Source organism: Equus przewalskii, chromosome 4, assembly GCF_037783145.1.
Source record: "Equus przewalskii isolate Varuska chromosome 4, EquPr2, whole genome shotgun sequence".
In the NCBI taxonomy this organism is placed as follows: Eukaryota; Metazoa; Chordata; class Mammalia; order Perissodactyla; family Equidae; genus Equus; species Equus przewalskii.
The window spans coordinates 56,602,766-56,620,787 of NC_091834.1; the positions used below are offsets into that span (position 1 = coordinate 56,602,766).

At 41.1% G+C, this 18,022-nt stretch overlaps 1 protein-coding gene and 1 long non-coding RNA gene across 5 annotated transcripts in view; one reads left to right on the forward strand and one right to left on the reverse strand.

The window, feature by feature from the left end:
- Positions 1-3,597: 3,597 nt before the first annotated feature.
- CYCS (cytochrome c, somatic) lies at positions 3,598-5,860 on the reverse strand. The gene is made up of 3 exons (XM_070616033.1): positions 5,713-5,860; positions 4,455-4,631; positions 3,598-4,344 (listed from the first exon to the last, which is right to left on the reverse strand). The coding sequence occupies exons 2-3, from the start codon at positions 4,621-4,623 to the stop codon at positions 4,196-4,198; spliced, it is 318 nt and encodes a 105-aa protein (XP_070472134.1). The 5' UTR covers positions 4,624-4,631; positions 5,713-5,860; the 3' UTR covers positions 3,598-4,195.
- Positions 5,834-18,022, forward strand: part of LOC103561977 (uncharacterized) — a 266,670-nt gene continuing 254,481 nt past the window's right edge. For all 4 annotated transcript variants that reach the window (XR_011539128.1, XR_011539127.1, XR_547600.2 and 1 more), the window contains exon 1: positions 5,834-6,015. This is a non-coding gene — a long non-coding RNA (uncharacterized lncRNA). The remainder of the gene's footprint in view (positions 6,016-18,022) is intronic.

An 18,022-nucleotide genomic window follows, 5' to 3' on the forward strand; every position in this document is an offset into this window, starting at 1 on the left:
GCGGAAGGGAATAACACCCCAGAAGGGGTACGCGTTATGTCCCACCTCAGGCTGCTTGGCTCCTGTCCACCACATACCTGGGTCCCACAAAAGGAAGGCTTTACAGCTTAGAGCAGGGGTGTTAGGGGACTGGGCTAAACCTATTCCTCTCAAAACCAGCTATCTGCCTTATGCCTCAGTTGCCCTCCTCCCAGTGATTAGCTAGGTTGGACCACCAGGTTGTGTTAGTGGCGCAGCCCAAAGCAAGTGAGTAGTTAAAGTTTCCAGAGCCTAGTTCAGGTTAATTTCACCTCATCTGTATAACGGCACAGTTGGATTCTAAGGATCTCTAAGAACTCTCAGTTCCACCACTGAGACTTCACTAATATGATTAAAATTTCCAATTTTACCAAAGTTCTAGTAAGCCAGGCAATCAGTCCACCTCTTGGCATTTTTGCCAGGCACTTTCTGAGAACGGTCAATGATGTATTACCACATATTGGTCCTCTTGCCTTTGTATACTTCTATGTATGAAAAGCTATACTTAGTTGGTGATACATAGGGAGCCTATCAGTGACGTTACTTCTAACAACCTGGACATACATTCACCCTTTCAGAAAAACACTAAATCTGTTTAGCTTTCTGAGTGAGCCAAGAGAGCCTGAGGGTATGACTAGTTTTCAGATACCTCAAATTCCAAATAAGATAAGCTGGAATCCTACTGTTATTAAGCAAGTAGAAAGCTAGCATTTTAAATTATAGTCTAAGTTTGTGAACACCAGGACAATGGTCAGTCTGGGGCACAAGAAATGGAGCCAAAGAAGCAGTTCAGTGCATACTCCAGCATTGCCTAGAGCAGATTCATCTGGGAGACAAACTTCCTGGTCACCTTGGAGGTGTATTCGTATGCTGTCAGGCATCAGCCTTGCCTGTATGAACTATACCTTAATAGCCACTAATTCCATGCTCAGCAACATCTTCCTTAATTTACAATGGGGTTACATCTTGACAAACCCATCTAAGTTAAAAATATCTTAAGTCAAAAATGCATTTAATACACCTAACCTACTGAACCTCAGAGCTTAGCCTAGCCTGAATGTGCTCAGAATACTTCTATTAGCCTACACTGAGCAACATCATCTAACATAAGGCCTATTTTATAACAAAGTATTGAATACCTCATGTAGTTTATTGATTACTTCACTGAAAGTGCAGAAAAATGGTTCTACCAGTTGTTTACCCTTGTAATTGTGTTGCTGAGTGGCAGGTGTGGCTCACTGCCACTACCCAGCAACACAAGAGCATCGTACGCATACTGCTAGCCTGGCGAAAGATCAAAATTCAAAGTACGGTTTCTACTGAATACATACCGCTTTTGCAACTAGTAAAGTCAAAAATTCCTAAGTCAAACTACATTAAGTTGTGGATCATGTGTATTCTAATGATTAAGGAGAGCCAAAAGACCCCATCACTAGAAATGAAAACTTTCCACTGTAAGTAATTGGGTTTGGTTTACTCTTGCTGGATACCAAAAACCTAAGTCAAGTCAGCTGGGAAGGAATAGGCCCTGGAAAGGCCTGTTCCTACACAGCATGTGAAGTCCACCAAAAACTTTTTCAATTTACAACAATCTTCAAAGGTTAAAAGTGCAAATGTACAATATAATGTCTATAAGGAAATTGGAGAAAAGTGCAGGAAAAGCATGAGAAAAAGGTTTATACCTACCACCAGAATGCCAGCTACCTAAAGCAAATTGCCACCTTATAAATGGGATAGGGAAAAACGTATGGTAAAATTACAGAGATGAGCACATCAGATTTAGAAACAGGAATTGGAATCTGTGTCCTTGAGGACACTTAGCATACTGGCAAGAATCCTAGGTTAAGAAAAGAGAGTCCAGGGGCCGGCCCTGTGGCAGAGTGGTTGTTCGTGAGCTCTGCTTTGGGGGCCCAGGGTTTTGCTGGTTCGGATCCTGGGCACGGACATGGCACCACTCATCGGGCCGTGCTGAGGCGGCATCCCACTGTCACAACTAGAAAGACCCACAACTAAGAATATACAACTATGTACCAGGGGGCTTTGGCGAGAAAAAGGAAAAAATAAAATCTTAAAAAAAAAAAAGAAAAGAGAGTCCAAGCGAAGTACTTTTGTTATAGACCACTGGTTCTAGTTCTGGACCTGTGCCGTCAACATGCTGGCCACCAGCCATTTGTGGCTATGCAAATTTAAACTAAAGTTCTATAAAATAAAAAACATCCATCATCACAGAAAGTTCTACTGGACAGTGCTGTTCTAGACAAAATATAGTGTGGGTGGCCCTGGAAAAAAAACTCCTTAAATACATCTGACTCTCACTTTTTATATCACTCACCAAGACACCTAAAATGAAGCACAAGGAATGAAGACCTGGGTTAAACCGTGCTAGCCTTTTGTTATTTCAAAGAGCACATACTCCTTACAACTAGAATGTCCCTAACTTTGAATAACTACAGGATCACTCACATTATAAATCACCAGAGGCACTTACTGCATCCAACTGGCCTAGAACACAGCAGGCACTCAGTAATTATCTCTGCCAAACATAGGCCTTAGTTGACCTAAGAGGCAGAGAAACAAATCAACTCCCTGGTCCCCATGTCTTCCCATATTGGTCCAGAACTGTCCACTACACTGTCTCAAAATACCCCTAACTTACGCCGTTACCAATGTCTCTGTTACAGGGGGTTTAACTTCTGGAGGATTTCCGAGAAGCAGTTTTTAATTCCCCATCATTAATACTCGGACTAGGACTTACCATCTGAATTATAGCAGGCTTTCCACACGTTTCTAGATTGACTTCTTTGCTTTCTTACATTTCTCCAAAGATTGAAAGTAAAACTCACAAGTTAGAAATTGCTTAATCAGGCCTTAAAGGCCTATCTAATCATTCCCATCACCTTTGAAACCACTGACAAAGGCTCTTCCCAGTCTCCTCATTGTCTCACAAAGAGATAACTGTCACCATGAGCAAAGATTTATTGAGAACTTCTCTCACCATTCTTTATGGCTTAGTTCAAGCTCACCATCTCCATAAAATTTCCAGGGACTACTCTAAACATGTATGACTTGGACTGTGTATGAAATAATTTAGTACATAAATGCTGCACTGCTGATTCTGGCCCAAGAAACTCTAAGGACGGATTACGGAGGTGTTGTTCTAGTTCAGGCTGTCCTAAAGGACCAAGTAAACACAACCTAGTACTGTGACTAGTAACACTGCTGCATCAGTATTTAGGGCTACTGTACTTTTCAACCATTAAAATTTTGGTACCAGTCATTAAATCAAGCACACTAGAAAAACCATGACCTGTGATTTTGTTTTTAATTCTTAAGCCTTACAATCACATAATTTACAAATTTGTGCTGATGGTCTATCTCCTGTACTGAGTTGGCAAAAGCACCACTATCAATCACACATAGACAGTAGTTCTACAGTCGTGTGTGCTTTTGAATAGCTGGTTAAAAGACAATCCTGAATTATAACTTAGTCTGACTTAGAAAATAATTCACAAGCAAAGTTTACTACTGTATCGTCACGCTTCACTTTAAAAGCATCTGACCTTATAGATCAATAAAATCTGACAAGTGTTAAATACTCTTTATTTGATATTACACATAAAACACACTAAAATGCCTTTCATTAAGTAAAAGGCAACATTTTGGACACAGGGAGTTTTAATTGAATTGGCATAGTTAAGACCAAAAAGATAAAGTTGACACTGCCAGCTTATCTTCAGCCCTTGCCTTTAACAGGCTAATGAACAAAACTTGAAACAGGTGAGTCTTGCTCTGTTCTGAGACAGTGATTGCCTCAGTATTTAAATATATTACTATAACCAGTTATATAAATCTAAATATAGAACCAATCTCCTACAGGTTCTGAGATGGCATTCAACATCTCTGTGAAAAGCTGAACATCACCAATCAAATTCCATCACATCTTTAGAAGGGGAAAACGGATAACTTGCTGAACCAGAATTACTACCAAAATTCAAAAAGCTTATTGTATCCATTTAGCCACAAGCCAATCTTATTTAAATCAGGACTGTTCAACAGAAATATTCTATCAGCCATTCATGATCTGAATTCTAGTGTATGAGATCAATTTAAATATGGTACACATAAAAAAGGGCATGAGACATTTCCGTTTTGTAATAAATAAGGCAGTGGCCAACTATTACTCATTAGTAGCTTTTTTGAGATAAGCTATTAAGTCTTCTCTTTCTGTCTTCTTCTTAATGCCAGCAAAGATCATTTTTGTTCCAGGGATGTACTTCTTGGGATTCTCCAAATATTCCATCAGTGTTTCCTCTTTCCAGGTGATGCCTAAACAAGGAGGAATGTGGTTAAGCATTTTACATATCTTATAAGGGGTTTACATAGGTTACATTCACGCAGTCCATACTTGGGTTATTTAATAATTGTCTCCCTCTTACCTTTGTTCTTGTTGGCATCTGTGTAAGTGAAGCCAGGGGCCTGACCCGTCTTTCGCCCAAATAGACCATGGAGGTTTGGCCCAGTCTTGTGCTTGCCTCCCTTTTCCACGGTATGGCACTGGGCACACTTCTGAACAAAAATCTTCTTGCCCTTCTCAACATCACCCATTTTTATATCTAAAAATGAAAGACTCAATTTATTATTTTTTTCCTCCAAGTAAAAATACAGCAGAAACTAATGATCATTCCAGTCACTTAAGTATTAATCCACTACAAATCCAGGACATTAAGTATCAGGGTGAATCTTGTTTTACTTAGTACACTTGCAATACTCTTTAATACCAAAAACATTACTTAGAAGAACTTTCCTAAAAACACGTGTGTGTTTAATTGCTTCAAGAGTAAAGCCCAAGTAAGCAAAGTGGGAACCTAGTTCCAAAGCGTTTCCAAAGGTGAGGTCAAGGTCACAAAAAGTCACAAATCTGATTAAACTGAACCGCGATTACATTAAACCGAAAGCACCAATATTCTTACTTTTACAAAGGCCTATTTATTTATTCATGCTACAATTTAAAGCTACTCCTCCCTGAAAATAAGGCAAAGCAGGCTAAAAAAAAAAAAAGAGGTCATAGTCGATTCAGCCAGCTCAGGTCACTAAACTGCCTTGCTGTGGATGGGGGGAGCAGCGGAGGCTGCGAGGTCTCCCAGGGACTCCCATCCTCCAGCTCTGGAATCCCCAGAGGCGAACACGAGCTTACCCGTCCCGGCCGGTTTCTAGGAAGACTGTGACAAAACCCACCTTCCCGAGGTGCCTGAGCAGATTAAGGGGAGAAGCGACAGGTGGCCCGGAAAAGAAATAACCCCCTACTGGAGAAGCAGCAGTCTTGCTCTTCTCGAAAAAGGACGTGAAAGCTGCGCACGGTCCCCTCACTGCCGCCCTCACCCTGAAAGAAGGCTTGTCTATCAATCCATAGCCCTTCAGGCCCGACACTAAGAAGCCCTGGGTCTCAGTCCGATCCGCGGCTCAGCCTTGACTGAGGCCATGCCTCTACCTGGCTGGGATTCCAACTCACATCAAGCCGTATCCCACCCGGGTCCGGCTGGGCACAGTCCGGGGTCGCCCCTCCCTACCTACTCCACGCGAGCTCACTCGGACGTCCCAGACGCGGGCCTCCGCCCGGCCACGCGCTCCCCACGCAGGCGGGCGCCCCCACGGGTCGGCCTGCTCCCAACGGCGGTCGCCGCACCCTGAGCTCACCGCTTTTTCCGCGCGCGATACAAGAGTTCCCGCTCGCAAGCCGGACGTCCCGCTCTCTAAGCCCAAGGGCACGCCGATCCACGCCTATGTACCGGTGTTGGTGCAACCGACCTCGCTCCGTCCCCTCGCGGCCCGGCGTGCGGCCGCGCGGGCTGATACGCAGTGACGTCACCGCGTCTCATTGGCTCCAGTCTTGCGTCTGCGACCTGCGCGCGCATGCCGGCTATCAGGGTAGGGTGTGCTGCGTGTGTGCCCTTCCTTTTGAGGCCTCTCTTGCCAAGCAGTTACGTCAGGCCATCGGAGGTACGACGTCGAGGTGGTGCTGGGAGGGGCTGACGTCGCTCTCTGGCCTCTGTGTGCCTGCGTGTGCGGGCGGGGAGGGTGGGGCGGAGTCGTGAGGTGGATCGGGTGCGTTATCTGCTGAGGTAACAGCTCCTGCGCTCGTTAATGTAATGCTCTTTGACTGGGAAGTTTGTCTACCCGGAGGGAGGCGCCCCAACGCCGACGCGCCGAGTCTCCTGGCTCCCATCCCATCAGCTGGCGACCCTTGCCCAGGCTCGGTCGTACTTCCGCGGCTGGTGCCAGGTGCACCCGGAGGGTGGGCCTGGAACCGGGTGTTGTAAGAGTTACGCAAGCCCTGTCCCTCGTTCCACCTCCACCCTGTTACTTGAAGCCATTTTCTTCCACATCTCCCTTGAAGGACGCCCCAAAGCCTGGGGAAGGTACTGCCGCTGCGGCAGAGACTGGATTGTAGCTCGGGCCCTTCACCTGCCGGCTTCTTTTCTGACAACACTCGTCTCCCCCTCACGTTTGTGGGCAGAAGGAACAAGGAGGGTGGGCAGGGAGCATCCAGGAAGAAACATTTTTACGTGATGGGAGAGTTCTTGGAAATCTCTAGAGGATTTGCATCCCATCTGACCTAGCTAAAGGTCATGTTCAAGTAAGCTAAGGCCGTTGGGGTCATATTAGAAATGCGGATTTGATCACCACAGCGTCTAATTATCGTGCTTTTCTTCCAGAACTAGCTCCCCTTCCAGACATGCTCAGTTCTGTCATTGGGAAGTTTTTCCTCGATTCCCTTGTCCTTCAAATTCAGCCCCCGGATTCTGATTAATTTTTCCTCCTTTCTTCTCTCCCGCGCTGCCGTATTCATTCAGTCAAGCGTTTATTGAATGCATATTATATGCCAGGCACTTTCTAGGGAACCTGGAGTAAATCAGATAGGACTGCTTCTCTGGTGGAGCTTACATCCTAGCATCCTACCTCCCACCCGCAATTTAAGCGATAGATCCTAGGAGATTGATTTAGATTACCTTAGATCCCTTGCTAACTAGTGGTCGTATGATTTCTGCTCCAGATCACCCATCTCTCTCTGTGACTGGATTGTTTTTATTGTTTTCCGTGTCTTGACTGCCAGTTCCTCTCTCTCTAATCCCGCACACTACTGCCATAGAAGCGTGCTATAAAACAGAGCAGAAATCTCAACGCTTATTCAGGACCCTTTGTGACTTTGGGAAGGGACCAAGCTAGTGAGCATTTAGGTGTACTCCTAAAGTAGGCTCATTTGGCTAACTAACCAAGTTTTTGAAAGACCAAGCTTAGCAACACCTTGCAAATTCAGCCTGTAGTTTTGAAGCCAAGTCCTGATTACTTCAATAGGTAATTGTTCTATCAAAGTCTTTTGCGTTTGTGGTATCAGGTGTTAGTGGTCTTTGTTCATAAAGGAGTTGACTCATGGGGAGTATCAGCGTTGTGCTGATTTTGCAGATCCTATAGATGTAGCAATAAATCAGTTGGCCAAGAGAATTGGTTGACATCATTTTAAATTTATTCCAGTGAGGGGGAGAATAGAAGACAGGGAGTTCCTAATACTTTTAACTAAGGATATTGTGGATAAAGAGTTTTGTTATTGAAAGTAATAGGAAAATGAGGAGAAAGAAAGAGCAACAAAAGTGAACACTTGGCACAATCATGTAGTAAAGCAGATATCATAAATTATGTGTTAAAATATCTATGTATTCAAGTTTTAAAGAGATTCATAGTACTTACAGTTTACTCAAGATACCTGAGAGAATTACTTGAGAATAATGATATTCTTCAAGTTGTTCTGTTTGATATTCATGTTATATCTGTTCCCTCTACCTCTATCTTATGCTGTAGGGTGGATAGTGGCTGGTGAGGGGTATAACTGTCATAAAGCAAATGGCTTAGATTTCTCCTTCTGGCAACATAATGGATGACATATTTTTAAAAACTCTTCTGATGAAAAAAATCTGGTAGGATACCTCCCCACCCCCGCCATCCAAAATATGTAGAGAGGTCAGAAGAAAGGGGGAGATCTTCTGGGTGGGGGTCGGGGTGAGGTGGGGAACAAGAACTGAAAATGAATGTGATAAGCCTACTGACCCTAGGGCTACCTTAAGGACTTTTGCTGAAGTAAAAGAGCCTTAGGCTTTCAGAGCAGCTCAGTGGCACGGAAGTAAAGGTGGGAGTCGGGGGTGGGGAGAGAAAGTTGGCTAAGACCCCTGCCTAATGCTGGGACACTGGAATCTAAAGGATAAAATACAGTCTGCTCACAGGCAAAGGGAAGAACCAGGTTAGTCTTCTCTGGCTTGGGCTTTGGTACTGGGTGAGAAGAAAAAGTATCCCTGGAGAATTCACAGCCACAGGTCTGCCTTCATGCAGGCTTAGGGTTTGATTTTACTCTACCTGTGTTACTGCACAAAATTGGGGTTCTTTTGCTCAATGCGCATAAAAACCAATGATTACGGCATCAGCTTTTGGGCAAAGAAAACACCTTTCTTGCTAGATTGACCTGCAAGGAGACAGGGGCATATGCTCTCAGATCTGTCTTCCTGATCCAGGGCTTGGGGCACAATTTCTGTGATGAAGGGCAGGGCGGTCTGAATTGTGGAGAGAGATGATAGAGGTAAGGAGAAGTGAGGTAATTGATGATCTGTGCAAGCATAGTCAAGTTTCATGGCTCTTCATAGGATGCATGTTCACAAAATGGTGGTGTTAGTATGATCTGAGGGTGGAGTTTTTAGCTCCCTGACATCAAAAAGTTCACTTATCAAGCATTTGTGCAGGCCCAGTTGATGGATTGGTGGTCTCAACCAGCTTAAACTGGACAAGGGTAGACTCTCACTTCCTAAAAGACATCTCTTAATTACTCTGATGATAAGATGGGGTCAATTGAACTGGTCCTGGAGAGCCTGAGGTTTCACCTGCATGGTCTGGTCTGAGAAACCTCTAGCTGAAAAATTAGCAAAGTAGGTGTGGATGGGTAGTGTGTTCTGGTGTCTGGCCAAAGCAAACACAGATCTCCAGAGGAATCTCTTAACCCAGGCCCCTCAGGATTTCCCGTACTCTTAAGAAATGCCAAATATGAGATCAAAATGAAAAACAATAAAGAGCAAAATTACACCCCCAAAGGGCCACAGGTGTCAGAATTATTAAAATCATTGTGGAAGTAAAAATCTTGCCAAGAAAGAGAGACTTCTTCACATCACTATGTTGAGAAAGTAAACTCATTCATTATTAAGTAAGCACAGTGAAGTAGTTGTATATAGGTAATACACAAGAAACTACCAAGTCAGAATAAAATCTCAAATTTATTTATACAAATTTATACAGCTAAACTAATTATAATCCTTCTATACCATGCTATTGTTAGCTAGCGTGTAACATGAGGCTTTAGGATCAATTGTACCCTATTTCCCATTTGGCAGCACAATTATCTTTTGTTACTTGGCTTAATAGTATAGGGGAGGAAGACATATCCTTTACCCACTGGGTCCTTCTGGCTGGGCTATGAATTAAATTCACATGAGATAGGATAACAGGAGAAAATCAAGCAAAGTTTAGTAACATGTATACATGGGAGACACTCAGGAAAACTGAGCAATTTGCCAAAATGGTGGAGGCCCTCATCCTAAATACCGTCTTCAGCTAAAGACAAAGGAGGATGTTGGGGGTGGGAGGAGTCAGTTGTGGGAGATTACAGGAAAGCACAATAAACAAGAGTAAGGTTATGCAGACTTAAGTCCTTGCCTTCTGCATTGATAAAAGTTTGTAGAGATAAGGTCATCCCCCCTTGTTCCTGGTACAGAGAGGGAGACACCTTTACACATGGAGATTTCCCTTACAAAAGTAAATGTCTCTTGCAAAGGGTAAAATTCTACTTTTCAGAGTTTCTCCAATGTCTGTAGTTTTTAAAAGTAACCAGTCTGTGGGGCTGGCCCCGAGACTGAGTGGTTAAGTTTGCGTGCTCTGCTTTGGTGGCCGAGGGTTTCACTGGTTTGAATCCTGGGCGTGGACATGGCACTGCTTGTCAGGCCATGCTGAGGCGGCATCCCACATGCCACAACTAGAAGGACCCACAACTGAAATATGCAACCATGTACTGGGGGGATTTGGGGAGAAAAAGGAAAAAAAAAAAGTAACCAGCCCCAAATAATCCTCATGCCAAAGCAACACATTTTGGGGTGGCCAGTTCTGATCCCCAACAATAGTAACATGTTTTCCACAGGAGGATTTGACATCAGTCTGTGGCCAGATCTTTCTTGGTTGCGTTTTTGTTTTTTTGCATTTTTTCACTCTTAAGTTTACTTGGGAATTGGAGTAGCCATTTATTTAATTAGTTATCCTCATCCCAAAGAGTGATAAAACTTATGGTCGTTATCTCTCGGGGGATTGATTCCAGGACCCCAGAGGATACCAAACTCTGGGAATGCTCGAGTCTCTTATATAAAATGGCATAATATTTGCATATAACCAACACACATCCCCCTCATATACTTTAAATCATCTCTAGATTACTTATAATACTTAATGCAATGTAAATGTTATGTAAATACTTGTTATACTGTCTTGTTTAAGGAATAATGACAAGAAAAAAAGTCTGTAAATGTTCAGTACAGACACAACCATCATAGTCCTTTCCATCTGAGGTTGGTTGAAAGGGTGGCTGTGGAACCTGCAGATACAGATATCCAGGGAAGACTGTATTTTCCTGAGAAACAAATGGTTACACTTACATTAAATTCCCAAGGTGAAGGTCTATCTTCCTAGGTGTTTACATTTCAAAAGGAATGAAGCCTAGGCCTCTGAGAGACTTATTTACATTCCAAAAAGTTAGAGGGAGGATTCAGGCCCTTTAGATTTTCCTAGCAAATGCTCTTAGAAGGGAGAGAGAGGGGAAATGGTCTCGTTTTCCTTTATAAACAAAGAAAATAATTTTTATTTACCTTTACAGTGTATAATATGAAAAAGACACAACAGAAAGAACTAATGAACTGTAAGGTAGATTTAAAGAAATTATTCAATGTAATGTGGAGAACAAAGTGGTAGAATACATAAAAGGGAACTTAGAGAAGTTAAGACATAGGGGAGATAGAATAAGGAGGTCTAGCATAAACCTACTTAGTTCCGGAAGGAAAAAAATGGAGAAAACTGGGGAGAGGCCTATGTTTGAAAAAATATCTGAGAATTGTCCACAATTGACTTTAAGACACATGTTGGTGGCACATCAGAACCCTCAAGACAAAGAGAAATATTTAAAATAACCAGATATAAAAGAGAGATTATCTACTAAAAAAATCACAAATAGACTTACAGAAAATTTCTCAATAGGAACAAAGAAAACTAGAAGTTAATAGAGTAACTGAACAGTAGAATACATTAGAGTAAAACAGAAGTCATTAACATCCCCAAATGATTGAAAAAATAGTTGTCAAATTGGAATTATACATCTAGGTAAACTTCCCTTCAATGAGGGCACATAATATTTACAGAAAAAAACAAAAGGTGAGAGTTTATCACCAACAGACTGTTACAAGACAAACTTCTAAAGAATGTACTTCAAAAAGTGGAAAATTATCCCAGAAGAAAGGTCTGAAATGCAAGAAGGAAGGGTGGAAAAAGTAAATATGTGGATAAATCTAATGAAACATTAATTATATATTTAAAAAAGTGTCTAATTTAGAAAGTAAAAACCAAAGTAGTTAAAATATTCAACAACAACATTTAAGATGGGAGAGTGTGATTGGAGTTTAGTTCTAAGTTCAGTATGTTGTTCTTGAAATGAAGTGTTCATGTTAAAACTTTAAACATAGTCACTAAGTGAATAGAAGAGAGTATATAATCGGGCTAGGCGAGCTGAGGAGTTGAAAGAAAGATTTCTTGGACTCTCAGGGTCTGGCAGTAGTGCTCTTTTATTCAGAGAATAGTGTGGAATAGCACGGGGACAGGACCCATGGGCAGTAAGAGCTGCTGCAAACATGGGTTGAGGGTAGGGCTAAATTTAAGGCATAGGTATGTGAGTTATCTCTTTACAAGACAAAGGAAAGAATATGTAAAAAAGTCCTTAAAATGGTATCAGTGCAGGTGGGGTATGGTTACTGGGTGGTCTGACAACTTTAGATAAGAATCAGACCGGATTAAGTCAGGATGTTCTATGCTTCCTGGAGGATGTTGGTGGTGGGGGGAGTCAGCTACATGAGGTTACCAGACAAGCACAATAAACAAAACTTAAGTCCTTGCCGTCCCCATTAAGAGTTTCTAGAGACAAGGTCATCCCCCACTCCTCCTGGTGCAGAGAGGGAGACACCCCCACAGAAGGAGACTTCCTTCACAAATGCAAATGTTTCTCATCAAAGGGCAAGCAAATTCCCTCCTCAGCGCCTCCTTCCCGTCTGCAGTTTTTAAAAGTAACCAGACCAAAATAATCCTCATCATATAACTTCTGAAACATTTGAAGATAAAATGGAATTTAAAAATTTAGTCAATCCCAAAGATAGTAGGAAAGGAGAAAAATATACATGTCAAAAGTTCAGCTGCCAGCAGTGACAGAGTATTTAATGCAGACAAACTCTTGCTGAAGACAATTTAAAAAGCTGGATTTATTAGTTTTCTGCTGCATAACAAGTGACCGCCAACCTCAGCACCTTAAAATATAAACATTTATTATCTTACAGTTTCTGTGGATCAGAAATGTGGAAGCAGCTTAGCTGGGTTCTGGTTCTGGCTGAGAGTCTCTTATGAGTTTGCAGTCAAACTGTTGAACAGAGGTACAGTTATCTGAGGGCTCAAATAGGGCTGGAGAATCCAATTCCAAGCTCATTCATATGGTTGTCAAGCCTCAGTTGCTTATTGGCTCTTGGCTAGCAGCCTCTGGATGGGACTTCTTACAACATGGAAGCTCACTTCCCCCAGACTGCTAGAGAACCCAAGACAGAAGCCAGTCTTTTATAACCTTTTATAATCTTGGGAGTGACATACTATCATTTCTGCTGTTGGTCACAGAGACTAACCCGGGTACAATGGAGGAGGTGCCTTCACAAGGGTGTCAATACTAGGATGCAGAGATTGTGGGGCACACTGGATGATATATCTACATGCCTGTTTGTCTGTAGATATCTATATATAGAAATGTATATATCTCCATCTGTCTATAATATCTATTCAGGACTGGTGGAGGTGTGGAACCTGGTACCTGGTAAACAACCATTGCTTTAGGTCAACATTTCAAAGGGCTACACCCTGGGAGCGAGGATGAACTGGAAGAAAAACAAGTTTTACAAGGTATGGCCCCTAACTTCTTTTGTGGTTGGCAAAGGGAAACCTCAAAATTTGAACCTGGAATAAGGAATTCTGTTGCCTTCGGGCACCTGGCAGGACCAAATGAAAATTCTCTCTGGAAGAAGATAATATCAGCCTAGGTCTCAAATTATTTCTGCAAATAAAGTTTTCAAATAAAGTGTTCAGCAAATAAAGAAAGATAATTGGATAGGCAATATGAGTGAGAACCAGCAGAAGCAAGAAAGAGATCATATGGACCCCAGACTTTGGAGTTATCAGACAGACTGTAAAATATTTATTTTTTATGTTCTAGAGATAAAAGCCAGCATTGAAACTTTTAGAAGGGAACTGGAAAATACGTATAAAAAAATGACATAACAAATTTGAAAAAGAATCAAATAGAAATTCTGGAACTGAAAATTAAACAAAATTAAGAAGATACAGTGATAACATATAGTAATACACTTTTTAAGTGGAGTCCCAGAAGGAGAGAAGAGAGTATGGGATAGCAGCAATATTTGAATGAAAGATATCAATCCATAGATTCTAGAAACCCAATGATTTTCAATACTATAGAAAACCAAAGACAAAGTAATGTAAAAGCAAAATGAAAAACACTGATATTCAAAGAACTATTAGATTGACAATTGGTCTCTCTATGGCAACAATAGAAACCTGAGGACTGGATATGGATAGCTTCAATGTACTGAAAGAAAATAACTGTCAAATTAAATTCTTTATCTGGCAAAATATCTCAGGGATGAGAGAGAAATAAAGACATTTCAAACAAAAACTGAGTTTGCCACCAGCGTATCCACACTGAAGGAAATTCTAAAGGGTATTCTTTAGACAAATGAGAATGATTATAGATTGAGAGATCAGAGATGAAGGAAGAAATCAAGAGCAACAAAAGAGGTAAATATGTGGTTGAATCCAAATAAGCATTGTTCAAATAATAATAATGTCTTTTGTAGTTGAAATATATACATGATAACGATAGCATATAAGTCACTAGAAAAGTAGAATTAAAATATTCTAATATCCTTTCATTATCCAGAAAGAAGGAATATTTTAGTTTCTAGGGAAACTAGTAAAATAATAGAAAATCGTGTATATTTTCCAAAGTAATAGAAAAAAATGGAATGGTGATTAATTTTTTTTTTAAAGGCAAGAAAAGGGAAAAATAAACACATTGTAAGATGGTAGCTTAAAACCCAAATTGGTCAGTTATTACATTAAATGAATTAAATTCTGTAGTTAAGAATTAATAAATAGGGGCCAGCCCCGTGGCTGAGTGGTTAAGTTCACACGCTCCACTTCAGCAGCCCAGGGTTTCATCAGTTCAGATCCTGGGTGTGGACATGGCACTGCCCATCAGGCCATGCTGAGGCAGCATCCCATGTAGCACAACTATAAGGATCACACCTACAGTATACAACCAGGTACTAGGGGGCTTCAGGGAGAAGAAGAAAAAAAGATAAGATTGGCAACAGGTGCCAATCTTTAAAAGAAGAAGAAATAAGACATATTTTCCAACTGGATTTTTCAAGAACTGAAATATATGCTCTTTACAAAAGATACCTCTAATACATAAGAATACAAAAAATTTGAAAGTGAAAAAATGGACTAATACAACAGATAAATGTCTGGTAAGAAAGATCAAGAAAAAAGGCACTGAAAAATCCATATGGGGGCTGGCCTGGTGGTGGGGTAATTAAGTTCAGCACACTCTGCTTTGGAGGCCTGGGTTTGCGGATTTGGATCCTGGGTGCAGACATACACCACTCATCAAGCCATGTTGTGGCAGCAACCCACATACAAAATAGAGGAAGATGGGCACAGATGTTAGCTCAGGGCCAGTCTTCCTCAAGCAAAAAAAAGAAGAAGATAGGCAACATGTGTTAGCTCAGGGCCAATCTTCTTCACCACCCCCCCAAAAAAATCCTTATGAAAAATGATAAATCTTGTAGACATTGAAAAGATAATAAGCATTATTTTATTGAAAATTTACATCAAATTAAAAATTCCTTGGGGCCTGCCCCATGGCCAAGTAGTTAAGTTCATGTGCTCTGCTTTGGCGGCCCAGGGTTTCGCCAGTTCGGATCCTGGGCACAGACATGGTACTGCTCATCAGTCCATGCTGAGGCGGCATCCCACTGCCACAACTAGAGGGACACACGACTAAAAATACACTGTACCCAGGGGGCTTTGGGGAGAAAAAGGAAAAATAAAATCTAAAAAAAAAATTCCTTGAAAAATACAATTTATCAAAACAAAGAAATGAAGTGCGAATTTGAACAGTTGTTAAAGAAATTGAATCCATAATTCAAAACCTTCCCACAAGGAAAATTCTAGGTGCAGATGGCTCCAATAGTAAGTTATACCAAATATTTAAGGAAGAAATAATCCCGGTAACTTCAGTAAATTCTCCCAGAGGTCAGAGAAAGAGTATACTCTTACTGCAAATGAAATAGCAGCTTCAATTAGCATCATTACTTTTCTTCTTTTGTGAGGAAGATTGTTGCTGAGCTAACATCTGTGCCCATTCCTCCATTTTATGTGGGATGCTGCCACAGCATGGCTTGAACAAGTGGTGCCAGGTCTGTGCCTGGGAGCAAAACCCGCAAACCCCAGGCAGCTGAAGCGGAGTGCATGAACTTAACCACTCTGCCACTAGGCTGGCCCAGTGTCATTACGTTATTAAGTTTAAAATAAAATATTCTCATTCTCCCAAATCTGTCTATCTCATGAGCAGACTAAATAGATGATTTAAATGAGTTGTGACAAGAATAATCACCCCTGGAGTTTTCAAGTCTTCGATGGTAGCACTAATACCTATATGCTCTCATGTGATATTGACTTATTTTGGGGGGAGAGTTGCTCAGATACTTGTACTGGGCCTTTTCTTCCTTTATGGGTTAAGGAGCCAATGCAGGATTCTGCCAATTACTAAGCATATCTATTCCAATGACACTTCTTAATACAGCGTGTCTGTGTTCCTACTGACTCCACCAAGAGGCAAACGTGGGTAAAACCCCCTAGCCTCTCTCCACTGACTAGGGGGGTCACAGTGGTCTTTGGGTCCTAAGGGATTAGTGTTAGCTAAGAACCAATGCTTAATAATCTTGAAATGAATAGGTATTTCCTGTTCTGCAGTGCTTCGTTATCTCTTGGATCCCTTTATGAAAGGGTAGGTGGAAGATTTAGAACAGATACTTGTTATTTGCAGGATCTTTCCTTACCTCATTAGTCAGTTTCACTCTCATTAATCATGCTCAAGAATTATGACCTAAATCTGGTCTGAGTTTTGGCAAGGGATTATGACTCTCTTTTGGTGACTCAAGTTGGATCCTTTTTAGCTACGTTTTTTTTGTCCATACAGATCATATAGACGTTAGTGTGCTGCTTTTCTATTTCAATCCTAAGTACCTCAAGAGCAATTAGTCATTGCCAAATATCCATTTGGATCAAACTGCTCTGATTACCCTCCTGTCCTGCTGCCTATTACAGTAACCAGTGCCACTTTGTCTCTGACAGTTACAGGTGAGCTTGGCCTTGGCCAGCCAGGTATCCTCTTATCCCCTTTAAAATTAGGGAGCCATTTTCAATGCAGTATTTCCCAGCAGAGAACAGTTATTTCAATGTGTTTCAGAGAAGTTTGTATTCCTTTCACATTTATTTTTGAACCTTTTTATTGAGCTATAATTCACATACCATACAATTTACCCATTTAAAGTGTTTCAGTGGTTTTTAGTCTAGTCACAGATATGTGCAACTATGACAACAGTTGATTTTAGAATGCTTTCATCGCATCAACCCCATCAAAAACCCCACATCTTTACATATCATCCTTCTATCCCACACCCTGGGACTGAGTAACCATTAATCTACTTTCTGTCTCTATTGATTTCCCTATCCTGAATTTTCTTATAAATGGAGACATATAGTATCTGGTCTTTTGTGACTTCTTTCACTTAGTATAATGTTTTCAAGGTTCATCCATGTTGTAGCATGTATCAGAACTTCATTCCTTTTTATGGCCAAATAATATTCCATTGTATTGATATGCTACATTTTGTTTATCCATTCATCTATTGAAGGACATCAGGGTTGTTTCCAGTTTGGGGCTATTACGAATAAAGCTACTGTAAATATTCATGTACAGGTTTTGGTGTGAACATGTCTTCATTTTTCTGGGATAAACGTCCAGGAGTGTAGTTTATGGATCATATGGAAGTTGCATGTTTAGTTTTTAGGAAACTGCCCAACTGTTCCAGAGCTTACTAGCAATATGAGTGATCTGGTTTCTTTACATCCTTACTGGCATTTGGGGTTTTCACTATTTATTTTAGCCATTCTGATAGGTGTGTAGTGATATCTCATTGTGGTTTTAATTTGTGTTTCTCTAATGGCTAATGATATTGAACATCTTCTCATGCTTATTTGCCATCCGTATATCCTCGTTGCTGCAGTGTTTCTGTATGTCTTTCTCCCATTTTCTAATTGGATTGTTATTGTTGAATTTTTAGGGTTGTTTATATATTCTAGATATTTATCCTTTATTAGATGTGTGGTCTGCAAAATATTTTCTCCCAGTCTCTGGTGTGGCTTTTCTTCCTCTTAACAGGATATTTCATACAGAAAAAGGTTTTAATTTTGACGAAGTCCAATTTATCAATTTTTTCTTTTATGGATCACATTTTTGGTGTCAAGTCTAAGAACTCACACC

Bases quoted from the DNA above. Each gene is read 5' to 3' on its own strand.
- CYCS (XM_070616033.1), bottom strand. From the start codon at position 4,623: ATGGGTGATGTTGAGAAGGGCAAGAAGATTTTTGTTCAGAAGTGTGCC. The intron at 4,345-4,454 runs GTAAGAGGGAGA...CTCCTTGTTTAG, and splicing joins AGATGCCAACAAGAACAAAG to GCATCACCTGGAAAGAGGAA.